The following is a 19,598-nucleotide window of genomic DNA, read 5'->3' as shown; positions in this document are numbered from 1 at the left end:
TTTAGTATACCAGTGTGTGGTAATTACACGACGGACAGGATTGTGCTACGAATGTAACTTCTTTGGGTGAAAATTGAATCGGTTGGTTGTGGTTAATTTTCTCTTGCATCTGTTTCAACGTTCTTCGTGTGTTATTTTATGAATGCAGTGTTGTACGCAGTCTCCCAATCTTGGCTCCCTATTTGATGTGTTCGGTAAGAGTACAAACTCACATTTTCACAATCCTAAATAAGGCACCAGCTTAGTTAAGACTCACATTTAATATGCTGAAATTTCAATGATCAATGTTAAAATAAATTTCCAAATATAAACTGATTTATTTCTTTTTATTTATATATATATATATATATATATATATATATATATATATATATATATATATATCACTGGATGTCGTATAACTATTAAAAGATTATAATTAATGTTAGTCTGGTTGGGAATTTTGTAAGCTAGACTGGATACCTGGTGAAACAGTTGCGCAGTAATGCAAGGTTAACTTCCCCAGACAGCTCACAGCTTTTAACCCGCTTTTATTGGCTATCAGTACCGCGTTCATAGCAAAATTAAAGTAACAACATTACATGTGTTCTTCCTTATGGCAGGTCTTGTCATGGGGGAAGCCTCGTCACAGAGGTCCACCGCATGAGCGTCTAGAGAAGTGATTCCAGTGATGGTTTCCCGTTGCCTTCCACTGGTGATGATGTAATGATAATGAGGACAACACAACACCCAGTCCCTGAGAGGAGAAAATCTCCGACCCAGCCGGGAATCGAACGCGGGCCCCTTGGCGTGACAGACCGCCACGCTGACCACTCAGCTATCGGAGGAGACTATGTGACATAAATGCCCCTATATTTATTTTGCGTCGACATAAAGCTTACATTCATTACACCACCAAGTCATCATAGACCTTAGTAAGTGACATAAAACGTTTACTCCTTCCTGAGAAAAATAGTTTTGAACAGTCTGACAGTCAGACAGACAGACGGACGGACGGACAACAATGTGATCCTATAATGGTTTCCGATTTTACAGACTGAGGTACGGAACCCTAAAAAGAGGAGAAAACAAAAACTTGTGCCGCCACACAATCAACAGCTGGTGAACAAGTTTCGCTAGTCCCTACGTTGAGTGACCAACAGTGTCTAAGCAGATACCTCCGACTCAGTAAGGTCACTTACTGACTTAATCTCAACAGCTTCCTTTATAGCACTATCCCAGTATCTCTTTGTTTTTATACGCCATCGAATGATCAGTTCCAAGGCAATGTTCTGCAGTTACTGATTTGCTGTCTGCTGTAAGCCTGTGTGACGCTTATAGTTTATAAACCGATTGCCAGATGGTCTGGCCGATGTATGACATACTGCTCGGGATACAGGGCATACCCACCTTACGCAAAGCAAGATCATCCTTTAGTGGTCCTAAAAGGGCACCAATCGTTGATCTTTTCTCCGTGTTTCCTCAGTATACGAACAATCCTATTCGAAATACTACTACCTGCGTAAGACAAAAAACTGTAGACGTATACGTCGCCCCATTATTCTCGCCATTCACCTTTTCACAGTTGGTCTACAGCACAACGCCTGCCTTACCTGTCCCTCACTACACCCATTCTGGTGAAAGGTAATTATCTCAGCCAACAAACTTTTAGGGTGTGGGAAGGTCCCTGTGAAATCCTTCACGCTCTAGGAGACAACTACCAGGCTAAAGATACAAATTAGTGAGAGCCGGTTTCTTACAAACGGCATGTCCGAGCGTACCATCGTTCTTCCCCCTTCTTAAATTCTGCTCGGATTCATGTTCTCTTTCTGGTCAAAGTACAGAGGCATGAAGTCAGTGCTACTTGTTCACAAATTGTTGGTTAATATTTCACGATCGGTAAAATGTGACGTCTGTCGTATTTGATTGTGTATGTTGTGTTTCGACATATGCAGTCTTTTGATTTACTGGTTGACCGAGCCCCGTCCACCGCGGATGTAAATGGCCAAGCACAACGATCTGTCGCTTCATTTTTGCCTTGACAGGCTGTTCATCTGTCGAAACGGCGGTTGTCGAGGACATTATCGGGTTGGTAAGTTGTCTGAAGTTACAAATCCCGTTGTCCGTCTAGTCGCAAAAGTGCGCTGCCTCTGTGGCGCCATGGGAGTGTTTGTCAGAACTGCTCCTCCAGACCACCTGTTACAGTCGTAAGTCGTCCCGCGGCAGCGCGTGGTCTTCTGTCACAGGAATGTTCCCCTACAGGGCGAAGCTGGTAACTCCGTTGCTCGTATCTCCTTGTTAATTGTCGGTGGGCTACAATATCTTTATGGTACACGGTGGGCTGTTGGGAGGGCACTCTTGGTTTTGAACTGTGGTGTCTACTAAACAGGGACGTCCAATACCGCAAGAAAGCAAATAAATTTAATATCAGATTTTGTGGTATAATTTTCAAGAATGAAACAATAAGATTTATGATATCGATGGTGAAAAGAAATCACATGCATGTTGTTAAGTATGTAGTTTTTGCCCTTATAGGTCAAGGGATCATAACGCACCATATCATTCGGTGACCTTAAATAAGTTATAATTTCGTAAATTTAAGAGTATGTTCTTTTCCAAGCAATACACTCAAAGAAACATGTACACGATATATGACATCATAAACACTGAGATGTGTGAAAAATGCTGCATCGTATAGGTCGTATAGGACGTTTTAATACATTTATTCTTTACTATTACGACACTCTTTCAGTAGAGTCAGCTTAAGGAAATCCTTGACACTTGGCATGACTTTTGACAGATTTATACAGCGAAGCACTAACGGCTGTATGTGAAAGCAAAAGTCGTGTATAGAGCTATGAGGAGGCGTTGCCATAGAGTCCTTTACAAAATCGAGTTGTAGATATGCAAAGTAGTAGCACCCAGCATACAGAAATTTTCCAGAATCATCTCACACCAGGTATACTGCAGGAGTACATATAAGGTTTCGTTTCTAATAAAAAATTGGCAAAATGAATAGCCGGGCAATGCCGGGTTTGTCGGCTAGAATTATACGTGTACACCGGCTGTCTATCGTTAAGGGTCGCCAGGCGCACTTTTTCTGGCGTTTTTGCAACGTGTAGCTGGAATGAGCCAAAATAAATACTGCTGATCTCGTCTTTCATACGAAGCCCAGCGTCAACGAAGAGCGTCGATTTGCTTCCCATTACAAACAAAATGATTTTTAAATAGGTGTCTTACGTGCCCACTCGACAGAGTTGTCCCAAACTACTCTAGTGTGTTATTCGTTTTATATATATATATATATATATATATATATATATATATTGGTTTAATTTCTGTATTGTTGTCAATGAGGCACACTAGTTTACATAGATTGTGATATGACAATTTCAGCACTATTATCAAGATCATCTATTACATCCTGCTCAGCAGAAATAACACTGAACACAACAATATCAAATTTAAATAGAAGGTTCTCTACAAGTTTCATCTTACATCCAGACAGTGAAGCACTGTCTGAGTTGGCCAATATTACGAGTACGTCAAATCATCCATTTCCAGTTCTGAGTACAGTAACATTTAGAATGACAATCAAGTCTACGGAGGATGCTTAGTTTTTTGTGACAAGATATGAAAAAGACTACTCTCAAGGTTGCCCGTTTTCACAGTTGGTGCAAGATGGTGAGCCAATAATTTTACGCTTCTGCCAGCGGCATTTACCTTTAGCTGCGACGTGTTGTCAGCTGCATGGCTGCTCTCACCATCTGAAAATCCTATGAAAAGCTAATCAAAATCTTTAGTGGTTTTATCAGCTGAAACTGCCCTATGTTTCTCGTTAGGCGAGAAAACATGCAGTCATCCCTAGTCTGGAAAATATAGCGATATACACGTGCATAGATGAAGCAGCATGTGTACTTCAACATCCTCTCAGTTCTTGCAAGAACAATTAACTACGTGGCTGTTTTGTTTCTCCGCTATCGGAGCTCAACGACGCTTCAGCTAACTTCTAGCTGAATGTCAACCAAAGTGAACACAGTGTTTACACAAAATTCATCTTTTGGAGTCGTGCAGAGCGTGATGCGCCCTGTTCTACATTTGATGCTGGTTCAGAGGAGAGTTCCCACCTGCATCCTTTCGTGCTTTGCATCATGGCCTTTTTTGACCAATGGGAGCGATCGTTTCATCTCATGGAAACTACCCTCCGCCAATCGCAAAGGGCGTACCCTGAAACTACGCCATAATCTCGCCACTTCTACTGCTTCCGAGTTTATTTCAGCCAACTGGACATTTTGTGCCCGCTCCTGACGCCTAAAAGTTACACGCATACATCATAAGAACACCACGAACCTTTCATGTGATCAGTAATTGTGACTCTCTTTTAACTGCGTCTCAGTCCTGTTTGTATCCATCTGGAAATAACCCAACGCAATTTTCTAAAGAATTTCTCCGTCGCAGGCAGGGCTGGGCCTTTACCTGCTACCTTCCAGGTAAACTGCTGGTGCGTTCATTGCCGCCCTCACCGCAGGTCAGCAACTCCCTTTTAAAAGACTTTCATTGCATTTGGGCTGTGGATGTGAAACCCGAGTCCGTCTCAAACTAAAGCGTCTCTTCCAGCAGCTTTTTTCACCTTTTGCTCATTGACATGCAGAATTTGGGTTCAGTGCGTTGATACTGTCGAATCGAGTGACATACCTTTTTGCATTACATACCGTACCTTTTGATAGGCAAATCCGCTCACTATCATCGAAGAATGTCATGTGACATATCCATCTACTCGTTATGTCATATGAAATCTCATGTAAGGTACGAAGTTAACATCCATTCAAGCTGCCACATTACAACTGGTCAGGCTAAATAAGCAATAAATAAATAAAATAAAATAATTTGGTGCGGCTCTATAGAATGGTTATGTCAAATGCCACTTAAAAAATCATGTTGTTTGTAACAGGGAACAAACCAGCACATTCCGTTGACACTGGGCGTCACATGAAAGACGCAATCATTATTTGCTTAGGCTGACTCCAGCTACACGTTGCAAAAACAAAATTTCTAATGTCTGCCAAAACAGCACAAACAATGGCCATGATGTCTCTTAGGAGAGACACTCTTTATAGCAGAGGTCGTCGTTTGTAGTGTCAAGTCCCAGGCTGTTCCGGGCTGCTACACATCAAGGTGGGTGACAGGAACAGCGAGGGAGAGGGTAGATGTATGCTGGGGCATACATTCAAATGGCGGTAGTACTGACAGGTGTTTACTTAAGCAGCCCTGCACTGCACTCCGGCCTTCCTCATAGCTGCATTGCATGCTTGCAAATACAGCTGATCGCAGAATGTGCTGACGTCCCAGCCCACCGTTGTCCTGGGTCGCGGGCAGCAGCTACCGCAAAGTCGGGCAGCCCACCATCAAGCGACACGGTGCGTGCCACCAGCGATTAAGAACGAGCGTGACCCGTCCAGCTTCCAACATCGGCGAAGTTTCTTAAGTCCCGCAGCCATCACAACACGGGTAGGCGCGCCTGGGCCGGAATTCACAACTCAGTCAGCAAGCGGCTAGTCGGCCGATCTTCATTACCAGGGATAGGTCGCGATTTTTCTGGAACTCAAAAGTCCACCATTCCCTCCCGTTCAAGATTCAGACAGAATAGTGGCACGCCAGAATGCTTTGAGCCCCTAAACTCGATCATTTATACCCTTACAGTTACGCTTATGACATAGTCCTATTGGAAGGGGACAAGTAAGTTTGGTTCCTATTATTTGTCATGTCTGATTTTCCCAGCTCGCTCTGCCACTAGCACGGGTTGCTAGGCCCAGTAACATTTTTAACTTGTGAGTTTCTCGGTAGCATGTGCCCGAGTTACAAAATATTACTTCACCCTTGGTCACACCGTGTTAGCTGTTCCATGCGCTCGACCATTGATCTGTGTCACAAACTCCTGTTTATCTGGAGCCTTTTGTCGTAGTGGCAACAATATCGTCCAGTGGCTTCCGTCTACTGCAAGGCCGTGACAGGAATAAAACATTAAAAATGCACAATTCGCAAGCCAAAATTTCAGGGGTGCAACAGTAGCTTGCACTGTCATAATTCCACGCAGAAGACATTATTGTATAAAGTAATGCAGATTATCGTGCAGTAGAGGTGTGAAAACGATTTCGTCATTGCTGTCGAAAGTAGCAGGAGAAGGTTCTTCAGGATAACGTGACACATAAATGACTGTCTGTAGAACTGGGTGTCTGTTGGACAATATCGATCCAAACATTAACAGTGAGTGATGAAAATGGTCCCATGGTCTCACGTGTTTTTTCCTCGTTTGGGTTCAGATCACAATTTTATTCGATGGCAAAATGAGCTCAGGTGTCTATGAAAACTTTGGAGATAATACCACTCAGTGAAAAAAGTTCTGTTTTACATTTTTTTGTACTGGCATGATAATGGTCGTCTCCACAGTCTAAGTACCTTGTTAATATTTGCAGCAGCAATTTGGAGTTAACTAGCCCCCAAGTGAAAAGCGCTGTCTGAAATTCCATGAGCATACTATAGGCCTGACTGCAGGCAGTGCGCAAACTTTCTTCGCCACGGCACTGGCCGCCTTTCTCCCACGGGGAAAGATCACCGGTAATTATTTGATAGCAGGCTGGGTGGATCTGGGACCTTTCTGGAGGGACTTGAACGAGGAAGAAACCCCACACCTCTGTGGGACTAAATCGAGAATCTCTACAGCCGGAGTCTTGTGCCCTACCCGCTAGATAACCACAGCTACAAGTAAACAAACAAGTGAAGTACAGCTCTGAAACATTTACTTCATAAAATGTCTGTACCATCTACGAAACAATAATAATTTTCTTTGACAAGAAAATGAGACCTGATGTAATTTTTTCCATAATTTTCATATTCTGTGTCCGCTTTACAACAATTATTGTAAGATGATGATGAACGTTTGATAATGATTCTTTAAATCTCAAACTGGTAATAAGAGAATGAATAGAAGTATGTTGAAACTGTGGAAGATTCATTTCTTGCAGTAAGAAGAAACTGACGGTTACTAAAATTATTGTGCAGATTCTACAAGCAATCTACGTACTCCTATATAACAGGATGAAAAAAAGCTTATAATTGGCGGTCAAGCCACTGCTTCGCCAGTCTCAGGGCGATGCAAGCGCTAACGGACCCCATCGGTTTTGACGGATTGATAGCTTTTTACGTTCTATTTATACATAGTTTGCTTGTAGAGTTTGCACAACAATATCAACAACATTTGCCTTTTTTCTTCTCAGAGATAACTTGAAAATGAACGAGTGACATCCGTGAACTAGTGCAACTTGTCGTTAAATATACTGTATTGCGCAAGTGAAACAGTGTACTACATTACAACAATCTGAGGACCGTGTCACCATATATTGAAGAAAAACAGGTCGATTAAACATATTGACTTCCTACCAGCTCCTAACTGAACTCCATAGGACATTTCTGTAATGTTGTGTTTGACAGGTTACATATCAGAACAATTCTACTCAATACTCCAGCATAACTACCCACCAGGCTTGAACAAGAATGAAAATAATTGCCGCCCTTAGTGTACCAGAGCTCATGACGAATATACGCTGTAACAGTTACATACTGAGGTCTTACGTTGTTTGTTTCTCCAGAACTAACAGGATTCAGTGTTTGTGTAGCGCAGCTGTTGGCAACAATACGTACACTTTCCAAGTTCGTATCCAAGAAACTTGAAACTTAATAGTTTTTACTTCTTACTGCTGAGTGAAACTGAACCTAACTGAGCCTACTTTCTTTTTTCTTATTCTTATAATTTCAACACTGACCTACAGAATTAGCCCAGATAAACACAACTCAAAGTTCTCCTATTCATTAATTATCCACAATATTCAAGAATAACGCGATCTGACTGCTTTAAAATTAACTTAAAAGAATGGCACTGAATAAGAAGGAAACCTAAGAATAACCCATACATATCATAAGTGACTTACCTCACAAAAATCTTCATTACATGAACTACGGCAATGCCGCAAGCGCCAATACAGACAGCTAAATAAAAGATTCTAACTACTGAAGGCTCTAACTATTAATAGGCATGTGGTTAGCAAAGTAAAGATTTTGTTGCAGACCAAACAATTTATTTACTTTAATAATGTGACAACCAATTCAAAAATTATATAATCATCAGTAGTAAATCTCCGTGACGCATACATATTCAGACCGTCCGCTCGTGCTAATATTGCAAACCTCCAACACTGCTAATTAATAACCTCCGCCGGCCGGAGTGGCCGTGCGGTTCTAGGCGCAATTCAGACTCTTCATCGGAGCCGAGTGACCGCTACGGTCGCAGGTTCGAATCCTACCTCGGGCATGGATGTGTGTGATGTCCTTAGGTTAGTTAGGTTTAATTAGTTCTAAGTTCTAGGCGACTGATGACCTCAGAAGTTAAGTCACATAGTGCTCAGAGCCATTTGAACCATTTTTAATAACCTCTAACCTCCATCACTGCTGACTACTCACTCCCTTCTTCCATCACTGCTGGCTGTTCACCTTAAACTGCAAGTCCGACCAGCCACAGAGTCTCTTACAGAGTTCGCACAGCGCTGCCAGAGTTATTATTGCGGTCTATCGCGCTGCCAACATACAGACACATAAACAAGCTACTTACAAATTGTATTCCGACTTTTCCGTTTCTTTGACGGTTCAAATGGCTCTGAGAACTATGGGACTTAACTTCTGAGTTCATCAGTCGCCTAGAACTTAGAACTACTTGAACCTAACCAACCTAAGGGCATCACACACATCCATGCCCGAGGCAGGATTCGAACCTGCGACCGCAGTCGTTCCTTTGATGCTGCACTGTCCAATAAAGTTGTATGCGTAGCATTTCCATCTAGGAAGCTATTAAGATGCAGTAAATAAACGTCATTGTTTCAGATACACAGGCCTTGCGAGGAGCTGCTGTCCCGGTGCTGGTGGAACGGCGAGCCCTTCGTCTGCTGCCAGCACGCGCCGCGCCTCAGAACAGAGGTGGGCTCCTGCTTCGCCATCAACAGCGCCCAGACGGACGGGTGAGCTTGACATGTGGAGCTAAAGACCATTATATATCTCGAAATAACTACTGCAGCTCGAAACAGGTGAGACTGCTTAGGGTGGGAGACCAGTTCAGCATGAAGTATAAATCATTGGCCGAAATCATTCCTTCTGTAAATAATAGGTCTTGATAACTACGGAGGTAATTATCCTTTAAATGTGGAATCCAGTTTAGGGTATTTATTACAAACTTATTTGTCGAAAATACAGTCCTTATTGGTATCACAGCGGGGTAGGGGTAGCGTCTTAGGCTGGGTCCAGGATTCGAATGCAGAATAAAAACTATCAGCAAAAGCGGCCTAAGACTTTCAGCATGCCGAATCACCCTCATTCTGTCAACGGCCTTGGCAAAGAATGTGCAGGAGCAGGCAGGGGTCCAGTACACTCCCTTACTCTTAAGTTGGGAAACTGCTACTAAAAGGAGGTCGAAAATCAGTAATGATTAACGACATGAGGATGCTGAATTCAACGGAAACCACAGCGTTAAAGACACATAAAGGGTCTACAGGATACGTGGACCGTAATTGGAAAATATTCATGATCAGCCGATCTCCGGGAGGGGACTGCCATGGTGCAGATAACCATGACATAAAGAGGGAGTACCCAACGAGAGGGTGACATGTTGCGAGTCAGAGAGTGGAATATTAGGGATCTGAAAGCGGTAGGGAAGCTATAAAATATGTAAACGGAAATACAAAGGTTCAATCTAGATCTTGGGGCGGAGGAGACAGTGAAGTGAAATGGAACGATTTCTGGTCAAACGAATGAAGCGTAGTCTCAACTGCAGCAGAAAATGATATATCGGAAATAGGAATTATGAATAGGAAAGTCGGTCAGAGAATGAGGGACTTTGAACAGTTCAGTGATAGGATTATTCTCATCAGAGTCAGCAGCAAACCAAGGCCATCAACAATAGTTCTAATATACATGCCAACGTCACAAGCAGTAGAAAAAGAGAAAGAATAGGACGGCACTGAGCGAGTAACTCAGTAGGTAAAGGGAGATGACAAGCCAATAATCATGGACGATTGGAACAAAATTGGAGACGGAGTCACGGGATAATAGGGGTTGAGTAGTAGGAACGAACTAGGAGAGCGACTAGTAGAGTTCTATAGGAAATTAAAGTTAATAATTGTGAATACACTGTTCAAAAATGACGAGAGGAGGAGGTACACTTGGAAGATGATGCAACTGGATTACATTATGATAACACAGATTTCGAAATCAAATATTGGATTGTAAGGAGTACCAAGGAGCAGCTATAAACTCATAGCATAATCTGGCTATGACGAAGAGTAGGCAGAAACTATGGAGAAACGTCAGGAGGAATCAACGTAGAAAAAAGAGGGATATTGAAGTACTGAGGAACCATGGGATGTGTTTGAAATTCGCTGAAGCTTCAGATACTGTGATGACGAATATTGCGATAGTCAGTTCAGTTGAACAGGAATGGAAATCTATAAAAATGCAGCCAAGACCTGGACAGACAGGTATGGGTACAAAGACCGTGATTGCGAAGACAATTTGGGTAACAGGAAAAATACTTCTGTTCATCGACGAAAATAGGAAGTACAAATATGCTTAGGAAAAGACAGGAATGCAGCAATACAAATCACTCAACAAAAATATAAACGAAAGTGTAGGGATATTAAGGTGAAATAGCACCGAAGAAATGTAAAGAAATCGAAGAAGGAATTATCACCGAAAAGATTCATTCAGTATACCTGAGGAGAAGTTAAAAACAAAGGTGTCAACATTAAAAGGACATGAGGAATTCCTCTAGTAAACTTAGAGGAGAGAGCGAATAAGTTGAAAAATACATGGAAGGCCTCTACAAATGTCAGGAACAGTCTGCTGACACGATAGAAGAAAAACTGAAGTCGTTTTGGAAGAAATAGGAGGTATTATCATCGGAGTACGACAGAGCTACGGATGACTTGCGATCAAGAAAAGGGATGTAAGCTGTATGAAAAGAAGCGGAATAAGCAATAGGCATGAAAACGAAGAAGGTACAATAAGAATGGAGTACCAAGGACAATTTAACCCCATTAGAAACGCTAAGACAGGGATGCTGTCTTTCTCCCTTACAGTTCAGTCTTTACGTCGAAGTATCAGTGCCAGATATAAAAAATAGGTTCAGAATTAAAGTTCAGGGCGAAATAATGACAATGATAAGATTCGTCGATGACACGGCTGTCCTCAGTACAGATGAGGAGGAATTACAGGACACTCTGAATGTTATTAACAGTTCAATGAGTACAGTGGGTTGACAGTAAACCGAAGAAAGAGGAATTTAATGGGGAGTAGCAGAGATGAGAACAGCGACTAACATAAGTACTGGAGACCACGGAATAGGCGAAGTGAAGGAATTCTGTTACCTTGGAAAAAACAACGTATGACTGACGGACCAAGGAAGACGTAAAACCCAGATTACTACAGACAAGGAGGGCTTTCCAGGCCAAAAAAAGTCTACTCATATCAAACATTGGCCATATTTGGGGAAGATATTTCTGAGGATGTACGTTTGGAGCACCGCATTGTATGGTAGTGAACATGGGCCGTAGGAATATCCGGAAAAGAAGACAGTCGAAGAGTTTGAGTCGTGATGCTATGGAAGGATGCTGAAAATTAGATGGACTGATAAGGGAAGAAATGAGAAACCTCTCCGCAGAATCAGCGAGGAAAGAAATGAGTGGAAAGCACTGACAAGAAGAATGGTCAGGGGTTGCGATTTCGTACGACAAGAGGGGCAATCTCGTGGTTGACCCCCGCATCCGGACTGCAAATGTGTCAGCCTGGTGATACGACATATTGGGCTGCCATTCATGAACAGCATTCCAGGGAGTGTTTTTCCGGTTACGCCATTTGTTAATGTACCACCATGTCACATTTGCAATGGCTTATTTAGCATTTATATTAACATGCGATCTTGTGATTTTAATCATTTATATATGTTACCTAAACAAATTTACTCCCAAAATTTATCACTTTCTTTTAATTTTTTTATGGTGTTGCAACTTTTCCCGTCAGTGTAACTTTTCTCTTCGCACACACTGCTAGAGGCGTACAAGAGAAACAGTCAGTTGTAATGCCTGAGATAAACAAAGCACAGTAACAATACACAAAGCCAAAGTAATCGTGAGTTTTATCGTTACACATTTATTCCGTAAATGCTCTTGTTTAATTCCGTTTTGTTACTCTCTGTTTCAGGAATGAATCCGACAGAAGAAAATTAACGTGTAATCGCACGACGGGGCGCGGATCATTGAAGGTCGAAGTAAAAGCTGAAGTTATAGTAGGTGCTCTTTCTTTTTTACTTACCTTCGTCTTAGATATGTTGTTCATCTGTATCCAATTGTGTGGACTGTATGAAAATGAACGGCTTATGTAAATTAGAATGTTGATTATGACAAATAGCAAAAAAAGCTGTTGTCTCAATCACTGTGGTCAGATAATTAAAGAGAAATCGTAAATTTTTCTTCTAAAACTAGATTCCACTGAGGTTATGAGTCTTAATTGTGAATACCTAAAGTACCTGAGAAGAGCTACTAGTTGACAAAATAATAATATCTGGTGAATGATACTAAGTAGATACAATCACTGCTTGAGTGATCCAATGGAAAAAATAGCATTTTTTTAAATGTGGTATCTACGGTTGAGTGAGAATGTGAAACGGAAGACATATACATGCCTTGTCGTTTACCGTTTGTCCTCAGCAGAAACTCGATCTGCTCTCGTTTCCTTTTTTGGAGAATGTCCGTGGTGAATGAGACACAGTTTTGCGATCGCCAAAACAGAGGATATCTAAAAAAAAAATGACACATATGAGGTAACTAATGGCGCTGGCCCAACATCCCAAGAGAGTATACTTGACGCCGTTGTCGACACAGCAAAATCTCCGACACATATACGTCATCTGCTGCATGATGTACTATGGTAGAATGATGGAATAGTAAGGCTTTTGAAATATTCACGAGTATGCGGCCAGGTGCTACGATACTTCGGAAAACTAACGTATTGCCACCTTCAGGCGGTCTTGATGACTGTCTACCGCTGGGTGTGGTCTTACACTGAGATGACAAAAACTTCCTCATATCGTGTAGGACATTTGTCTGCTCGGCGTAGTGCAGAAATTAGACATGGCATGGGCTCAAAAAGTCGTTAGAATTCCCCTGCAGAAGTACTGAGCCATGCTGCCCCTGTAGCTGTCCATAATTGCGGAAGTACTGCCGGTGCAGAAATCTGTGCAGGAACTGTTCCACAAATGTTCAATGGAATTCATGTCGGGAGATCTGGTGGGGCCAAGTCATTCCCTCGCATTGTCCAGAAAGTTCTTCAAACTAGTCGCCAGCAATTGTAACCCGGTGACGTGGCGCATTGTCAGCCATAAAAATTCCATCGTTGTTTAGGAACAGAAAGTCCATGAATGACTGCAAATGGTCTCCAAGCAGCCGAACATCAAGAGGACTCAGTCCACTCCATGTCAACACAGCCCACACCATTATAGAGCCACCACTAGCTTCTACTGGGCCTTGTTGACAACTTGGCTTCGTGGGGTCTGCACCACACTGAACCCTACCATCAGCTGTTACCGACTGAGATCGTGACATATCTGAGCAGGCCATAGTTTTTCAGTCGTCAAGGGTCATGAGACCAGGAGAGGCGCTGCAGGTAATTACGCGTTGTCATCAAAGGTGCTAGCGTCGGTAGTCTCCTGCCATAGCCCATTAACGCCTAATTTCATCGCACTGTCCTAATGGATTCGTTCGTTGTACGTCCCATAATAATTTCTGCGGTTATTTCAAGCAGTGTTGATTGTCTGTTAGCGTTGACAACTTTACGCAAACGCCGCTGCTCTCGGTCGTTAAGCGAAGGCCGTCGGTCACTGCGTTGTCCATGGTGAGATGTAATGCCTGAAATGTATTATTCTCGGCAAACTATTGACACTGCAGATCTCGGAATACTGAATTACCTAAAGACTTCTGAAATGGAATGTCCCATGCGTCTCGCTCCAAGTACCATCCCGCTTTGGAAGACTGTTGATTCTCGTCATGCCGCCATAATCGCTTCGAAAACCTTTTCACATGCATCATATGAATAGAAATGACAGCTCCGCCAGTGCGCTGCTTTTTTTTATACCTTTCGTAAGCGGTGCTACTGCCATTTGTATATGTGCTTATCGCTATCCCATGAGTTCTGTCATCTCAATTATAGGCCGCGCCTTTTCACGCCGAAAGTACCCGTCCGTGGAGCATCTTGCGAGGTGGAGGGGTCAGTGCGTGGCCGAGACACGAACAGCGATCCCGAAGCCCTGTGCCGCCACCGCGGGGTTGTCACGCTGCTGATAGGGAAGAGGACTGCCTACGAAGTGTCGTCTCAGTCATTCAGTTGACGTGGCGCGAGTGGAACTTCCCATGGACTGTCGTACTTCGAGCGCACTGAAGGCTGGGTCCCAAATATGAATTAGTCGGAAACCACTGACTTTATGCATGCAGGGGGATCTCTACAGGTTCTTTTAAAACGCAATTCCGAAATTTGTTGGCCTGTTTCAACAAGCTGACGCCGACATAACTCATATGTTCTTTGGAGATGGGGTGCTCTGTGACAACTAAATTTGTTGATTGTTATTAATCTGTATGACGCTTGGCTCTGTGCATCTTTCCTATACTGTTCCGCATTGTCAAGGGGTGCCTAGTCCTAGGTCGACCTTAACACATCCCAACGATGCTTTCGTCTTGGATGAAGTACATACTTGACGTTATATCTCTGGAATATTTTTCGGTGAAGTATTCGCTACGTAAGGATTAAAACATGACACGCTGGATGTGACGGAGGTTGTAATCACTCTTCCGGAAAATCGTCTGCAGATGCTGCAGCTCCGCTTTTGGTTGGGATTTTGCTCACAAAGTATGCCTTGTAGCGCCTTTACGGAATTAGTTCTCAGGAAGGGCCAAACCTGTGAAGCCTTGAAGAAGAATTATCTCTCTGAATCGTCATTTCAGTGACGAGATTAATTAGAAGAAAAGATGTAGTGTGATTAATCAAAAATGTACCTCCATTTGGGAGGAGGACGAAGGTTCAATCCCGCGTCCGGCCATCCTGATTTAGGTTTTCTGTGATTTCCCTAAATCTCTCCAGGCAAATGCCGAGGTGATTCCTTTGAAAGGGCACGGCCGACTTCCTTCCCCATCTTTCCCTAATCCGATGAGACCGATTATCTCGCTGTCTGGTCTCCTCCCCCAAACAACCCAACCTACATCTGTGTCGCTCTTTCTTGCAGTTTCATACGTAAATTATACCTTACTGCAAAACTACCCGTCTCCTTGTCCCAGCATCGGATCTCGCAAACGAAACCAGGTGTTTCAGTCGATGAGCGATTATGTCATTTATGGATTGGGGCAAGGGCTACAGAAGTAACTGCGATGGTGCAAATGAATTAAAATCTGTATATCACTCTTAGGAAGAATTGGAGAAGCGAGACAGCCTTCACAGTGTGGAAACAGCCAAGGGTCCACACTTACAGATTACTACTAGCACAAGCAAGGTATTCATGGAATAATACATGAATTACGTAGTGAGAGTTCTTCCAGGCCTTTGGAGAGAGTATTCTTTGCATTAAGAGAGAGGCAACCAACGGAAGATCTACACAATGAGCTATGAAAGAGATGGTGACGAAAAAACGAGGACGCGTTACAAGTGCATCGAAGATTAGTTGGTGGAATGCCCACAGATTCGGAAGCGAGCGTGTGTTGTCACCGTGATTGCGACTCTACCGTGCGTCTTCTAAAAATGCAGCCGGATTCTTATCGCATATTTAGTGGGCACGTCTGGCTTCATGATAATGAAGTCCAGTACATGCTGCGACTAACATAGTGGCTGACGTGCACGCCAGTCTTACAATGTACCGTATTTAACCTACCGCGTCTAGACGCCACTTCAGAGTGGGCACCGGAGCGAGCGTCTCCCGGTTTCGTTACCTCGGAAGCGACACAGAACTATTGGTACTCCGGAAAATATTAGTTCTGTAGTACCGACCTAAGCAGGGAGGCACTGCTCTCCCTCCTGCGGCGGATCAGACGAAGGGGAGGGAGCGATTCCTGTGCTTTACGTTTTCTACTCTGAGGATGTGTCAAAGCAGAACTCCGGTGAAACACAAAGTCTCCCCACTTGGAAGAGAGACTGCGAACCACCAATTGAACGTAACGGCTTAAGTCGACCTTTCCAACAGACTCGCCATCTCTGGACTATTTTACTAATTTGTTTATTTGTTTAGCCAAATCTAATTAGGCGCATCAAGTCCTCTGTTACATCGGACCAGAGTTTTATACATACTCGTACGGTAGTATCATGTCGTAGTTACCTAAGAAATAACGATTTTTGTATCACAACCGGTATTAAACGGATTTGATTGAAGTGGCAGCGAGAGTAAATTATACTGACTACGAACTAGCAAAATTAATACTGACATTATTTGTACTAATCCAGTTGGTGCCACTAATCGTGATAATCTACATCTACATCCATACTCTGCAAGCCACCTGACGGTGTGTGGCGGAGGGTACCTTGAGTACCTCTATCGGTTCTCCCTTCTATTCCATTCTCGTATTGTTCGTGGAAAGAAGGATTGTCGGTATGCCTCTGTGTGGGCTCTAATCTGTCTGATTTTATCCTCATGGTCTCTTCGCGAGATATACGTAGGAGGGAGCAATATACTGCTTGACTCTTCGGTGAAGGTATGTTCTCGAAACTTAGACAAAAGCCCGTACCGAGCTACTGAGCGTCTCTCCTGCAGAGTCTTCCACTGGAGTTTATCTATCATCTCCGTAACGCTTTCGCGATTACTAAATGATCCTGTAACGAAGCGCGCTGCTCTGCGTTGGATCTTCTCTATATCTTCTATCAACCCTATCTGGTACGGATCCCACACTGCTGAGCAGTATTCAAGCAGTGGGCGAACAAGCGTACTGTAACCTACTTCCTTTGTTTTCGGATTGCATTTCCTTAGGATTCTTCCAATGAATCTCAGTCTGGGATCTGCTTTACCGACGATCAACATTATATGATCATTCCATTTTAAATCACTCCTAAAGCGTACTCCCAGATAATTTATGGAATTAACTGCTTCCAGTTGCTGACCTGCTATTTTGTAGCTAAATGATAAAGGATCTATCTTTCTATGTATTCGCAGCACATTACACTTGTCTACATTGAGATTCAATTGCCATTCCCTGCACCATGCGTCAATTCGCTGCAGATCCTCCTGCATTTCAGTACAATTTTCCATTGTTACAACCTCTCGATACACCACAGCATCATCCGCAAAAAGCCTCAGTGAACTTCCGATGTCATCCACAAGGTCATTTATGTATATTGTGAATAGCAACGGTCCTATGACACTCCCCTGCGGCACACCTGAAATCACTCTTACTTCGGAAGACTTCTCTCCATTGAGAATGACATGCTGCGTCCTGTTATCTAGGAACTCCTCAATCCAATCACACAATTGGTCTGATAGTCCATCTGCTATTACTTTGTTGATTAAACGACTGTGGGGAACTGTATCGAACGCCTTGCGGAAGTCAAGAAACACGGCATCTACCTGTGAACCCTTAATAATAATTGTGACAAAGGAACCGTCAGGAGCGCCCCAGGAAAGTCTTATAGGACCCCAATTGTTCTCCGCATACATAAATAATTTTGCGGACAGGTTGGGCAGCAATCTGCGATTGTTTGCCGATGATGTCGTGGTGTACGGTAAGGTGACGAAGTTGTGTGACAGTAGGAAGATACAAGACGACTTCGACCAGTTGGTGAGATGAATGCCAGCAAGCCCTAAATGTAGAAAAATGTAAGGTAATGCGGATGAGTAGGAAGATCAAACCTGTAATGTTCAGATACAGTATTACTAGTGTCCTACTTGACACAGTCAAGTAGTTTAAATATCTGGGCGTAACGTCGCAAAGCGATATGAGATGGAACGAGCATGTGAGAACTGTGGTATGGAAGGCGAATGGTCAGCTTCTGTTTATTGGGAGAATTTTAGGAGAGAGTGGTTCACCTATAAAGGAGACCGCATGTAGGACGCTGGTGCGATCAATTCTTGTGTGCTGCTCGAGTGTTTTTGATCTTTACTAAGTTGGATTAAACGAAGACATCGAAGCAAATCAGAGGCACGCTGCTAGATTGTCACCGGTAGGTTCGAACAACGCTTAACTGTTACGGAGATGCTTCAGGAACTCAAATGGCAATCCCTGGTGGTAAGGTGACGTTCTTTTTGAAAAATTCTATTGAGAGTATTTAGAAAACCGGCATTTGAAACTGACTGCGAACGATTCTACTCCCGCCAACATACACTGCGCGTAAAGTCCACGAAGATAAGATTCGTGAAATAAGGGCTCATACGCTCTGTTCATATAAGATGAACATCAACAAAAGCAAAACGAGGATAATGGAATGTACTCAAATTAAGTCGGGTGATGCTGAGGGAATTAGATTAGGAAATGAGACACTTAAAGTAGTAAAGGAGTTTTGCTATTTGGGGAGTAAAATAACTGATGATGGTCGAAGTAGAGAGGATATAAAATGTAGACTGGCAATGGCAAGGAAAGCGTTTCTCAAGAAGAGAAATTTGTTAATATCGAGTATAGATTTAAGTGTCACGAAGTCATTTCTGAAAGTATTTGTATGGAGTGTAGCCATGTATGGAAGTGAAACATGGACGATAACTAGTTTGGACAAGAAGAGAATAGAAGCTTTCGAAATGTGGTGCTACAGAAGAATGCTGAAGATAAGGTGGGTAGATCACGTAACTAATGAGGAGGTATTGAATAGGATTGGGGAGAAGAGAAGTTTGTGGCACAACTTGACCAGAAGAAGGGATCGGTTGGTAGGACATGTTTTGAGGCATCAAGGGTTCACAAATTTAGCATTGGAGGGCAGCGTGGAGGGTAAAAATCGTAGAGGGAGACCAAGAGATGAATACACTAAGCAGATTCAGAAGGATGTAGGTTGCAGTAGGTACTGGGAGATGAAGAAGCTTGCACAGGATAGAGTAGCATGGAGAGCTGCATCAAACCAGTCTCAGGACTGAAGACCACAACAACAACAACGCTCTGTTTGCGAGTAGAACAGGAAGGAAATGACTAGTAATGGTACAGGGTACCCTCCACCACGCACCTTACAGTGGCTTGCGAAGTATCTATGTAGATGTAAATACAGATGTAGATGAATAACAATCATGGTAAATATAAGAAGAATTTATAGGTGTACAAAATATATATTTTCTGGTGTAGCGAGTTCTGGGAAAGGAAATTTAAGCGAGGCTGCATCAATTAAGAGTACTGGAAAATGAGGAAGATCGGGTTGAAAAGAGGGATGTACATGGATAACGATTGCGTACAGAGACAATGGTAATCCTTACTGTTGCTTTGGTAGGCACGTTATTGCCTGTTTCCTGAAGCGGGAGATGTTATTTAATTTTCTAATATAATACGGGAATTTGTTTCAGAGTCGGGTTCCTGCTACTGGGAAGT

General features: G+C 42.9%; 1 protein-coding gene across 1 annotated transcript in view; it reads left to right on the top strand.

Moving 5' to 3' along the window:
• Positions 1 to 19,598, top strand: part of LOC124775342 — a 170,014-nt gene that overhangs the window by 40,663 nt on the left and 109,753 nt on the right. Inside the window, exons 4-5 of the mRNA XM_047250177.1 lie at positions 8,911 to 9,044; positions 12,277 to 12,361. Of these exons, the coding sequence (XP_047106133.1) occupies positions 8,911 to 9,044; positions 12,277 to 12,361 (219 nt within the window). The remainder of the gene's footprint in view (positions 1 to 8,910; positions 9,045 to 12,276; positions 12,362 to 19,598) is intronic.

Source organism: Schistocerca piceifrons, chromosome 1 (assembly GCF_021461385.2).
Source record: "Schistocerca piceifrons isolate TAMUIC-IGC-003096 chromosome 1, iqSchPice1.1, whole genome shotgun sequence".
Lineage (NCBI taxonomy): Eukaryota > Metazoa > Arthropoda > Insecta > Orthoptera > Acrididae > Schistocerca > Schistocerca piceifrons.
The sequence above is the reverse complement of the archived record's forward strand: the minus strand, read 5'-3'. Positions and strand labels throughout refer to the sequence as shown.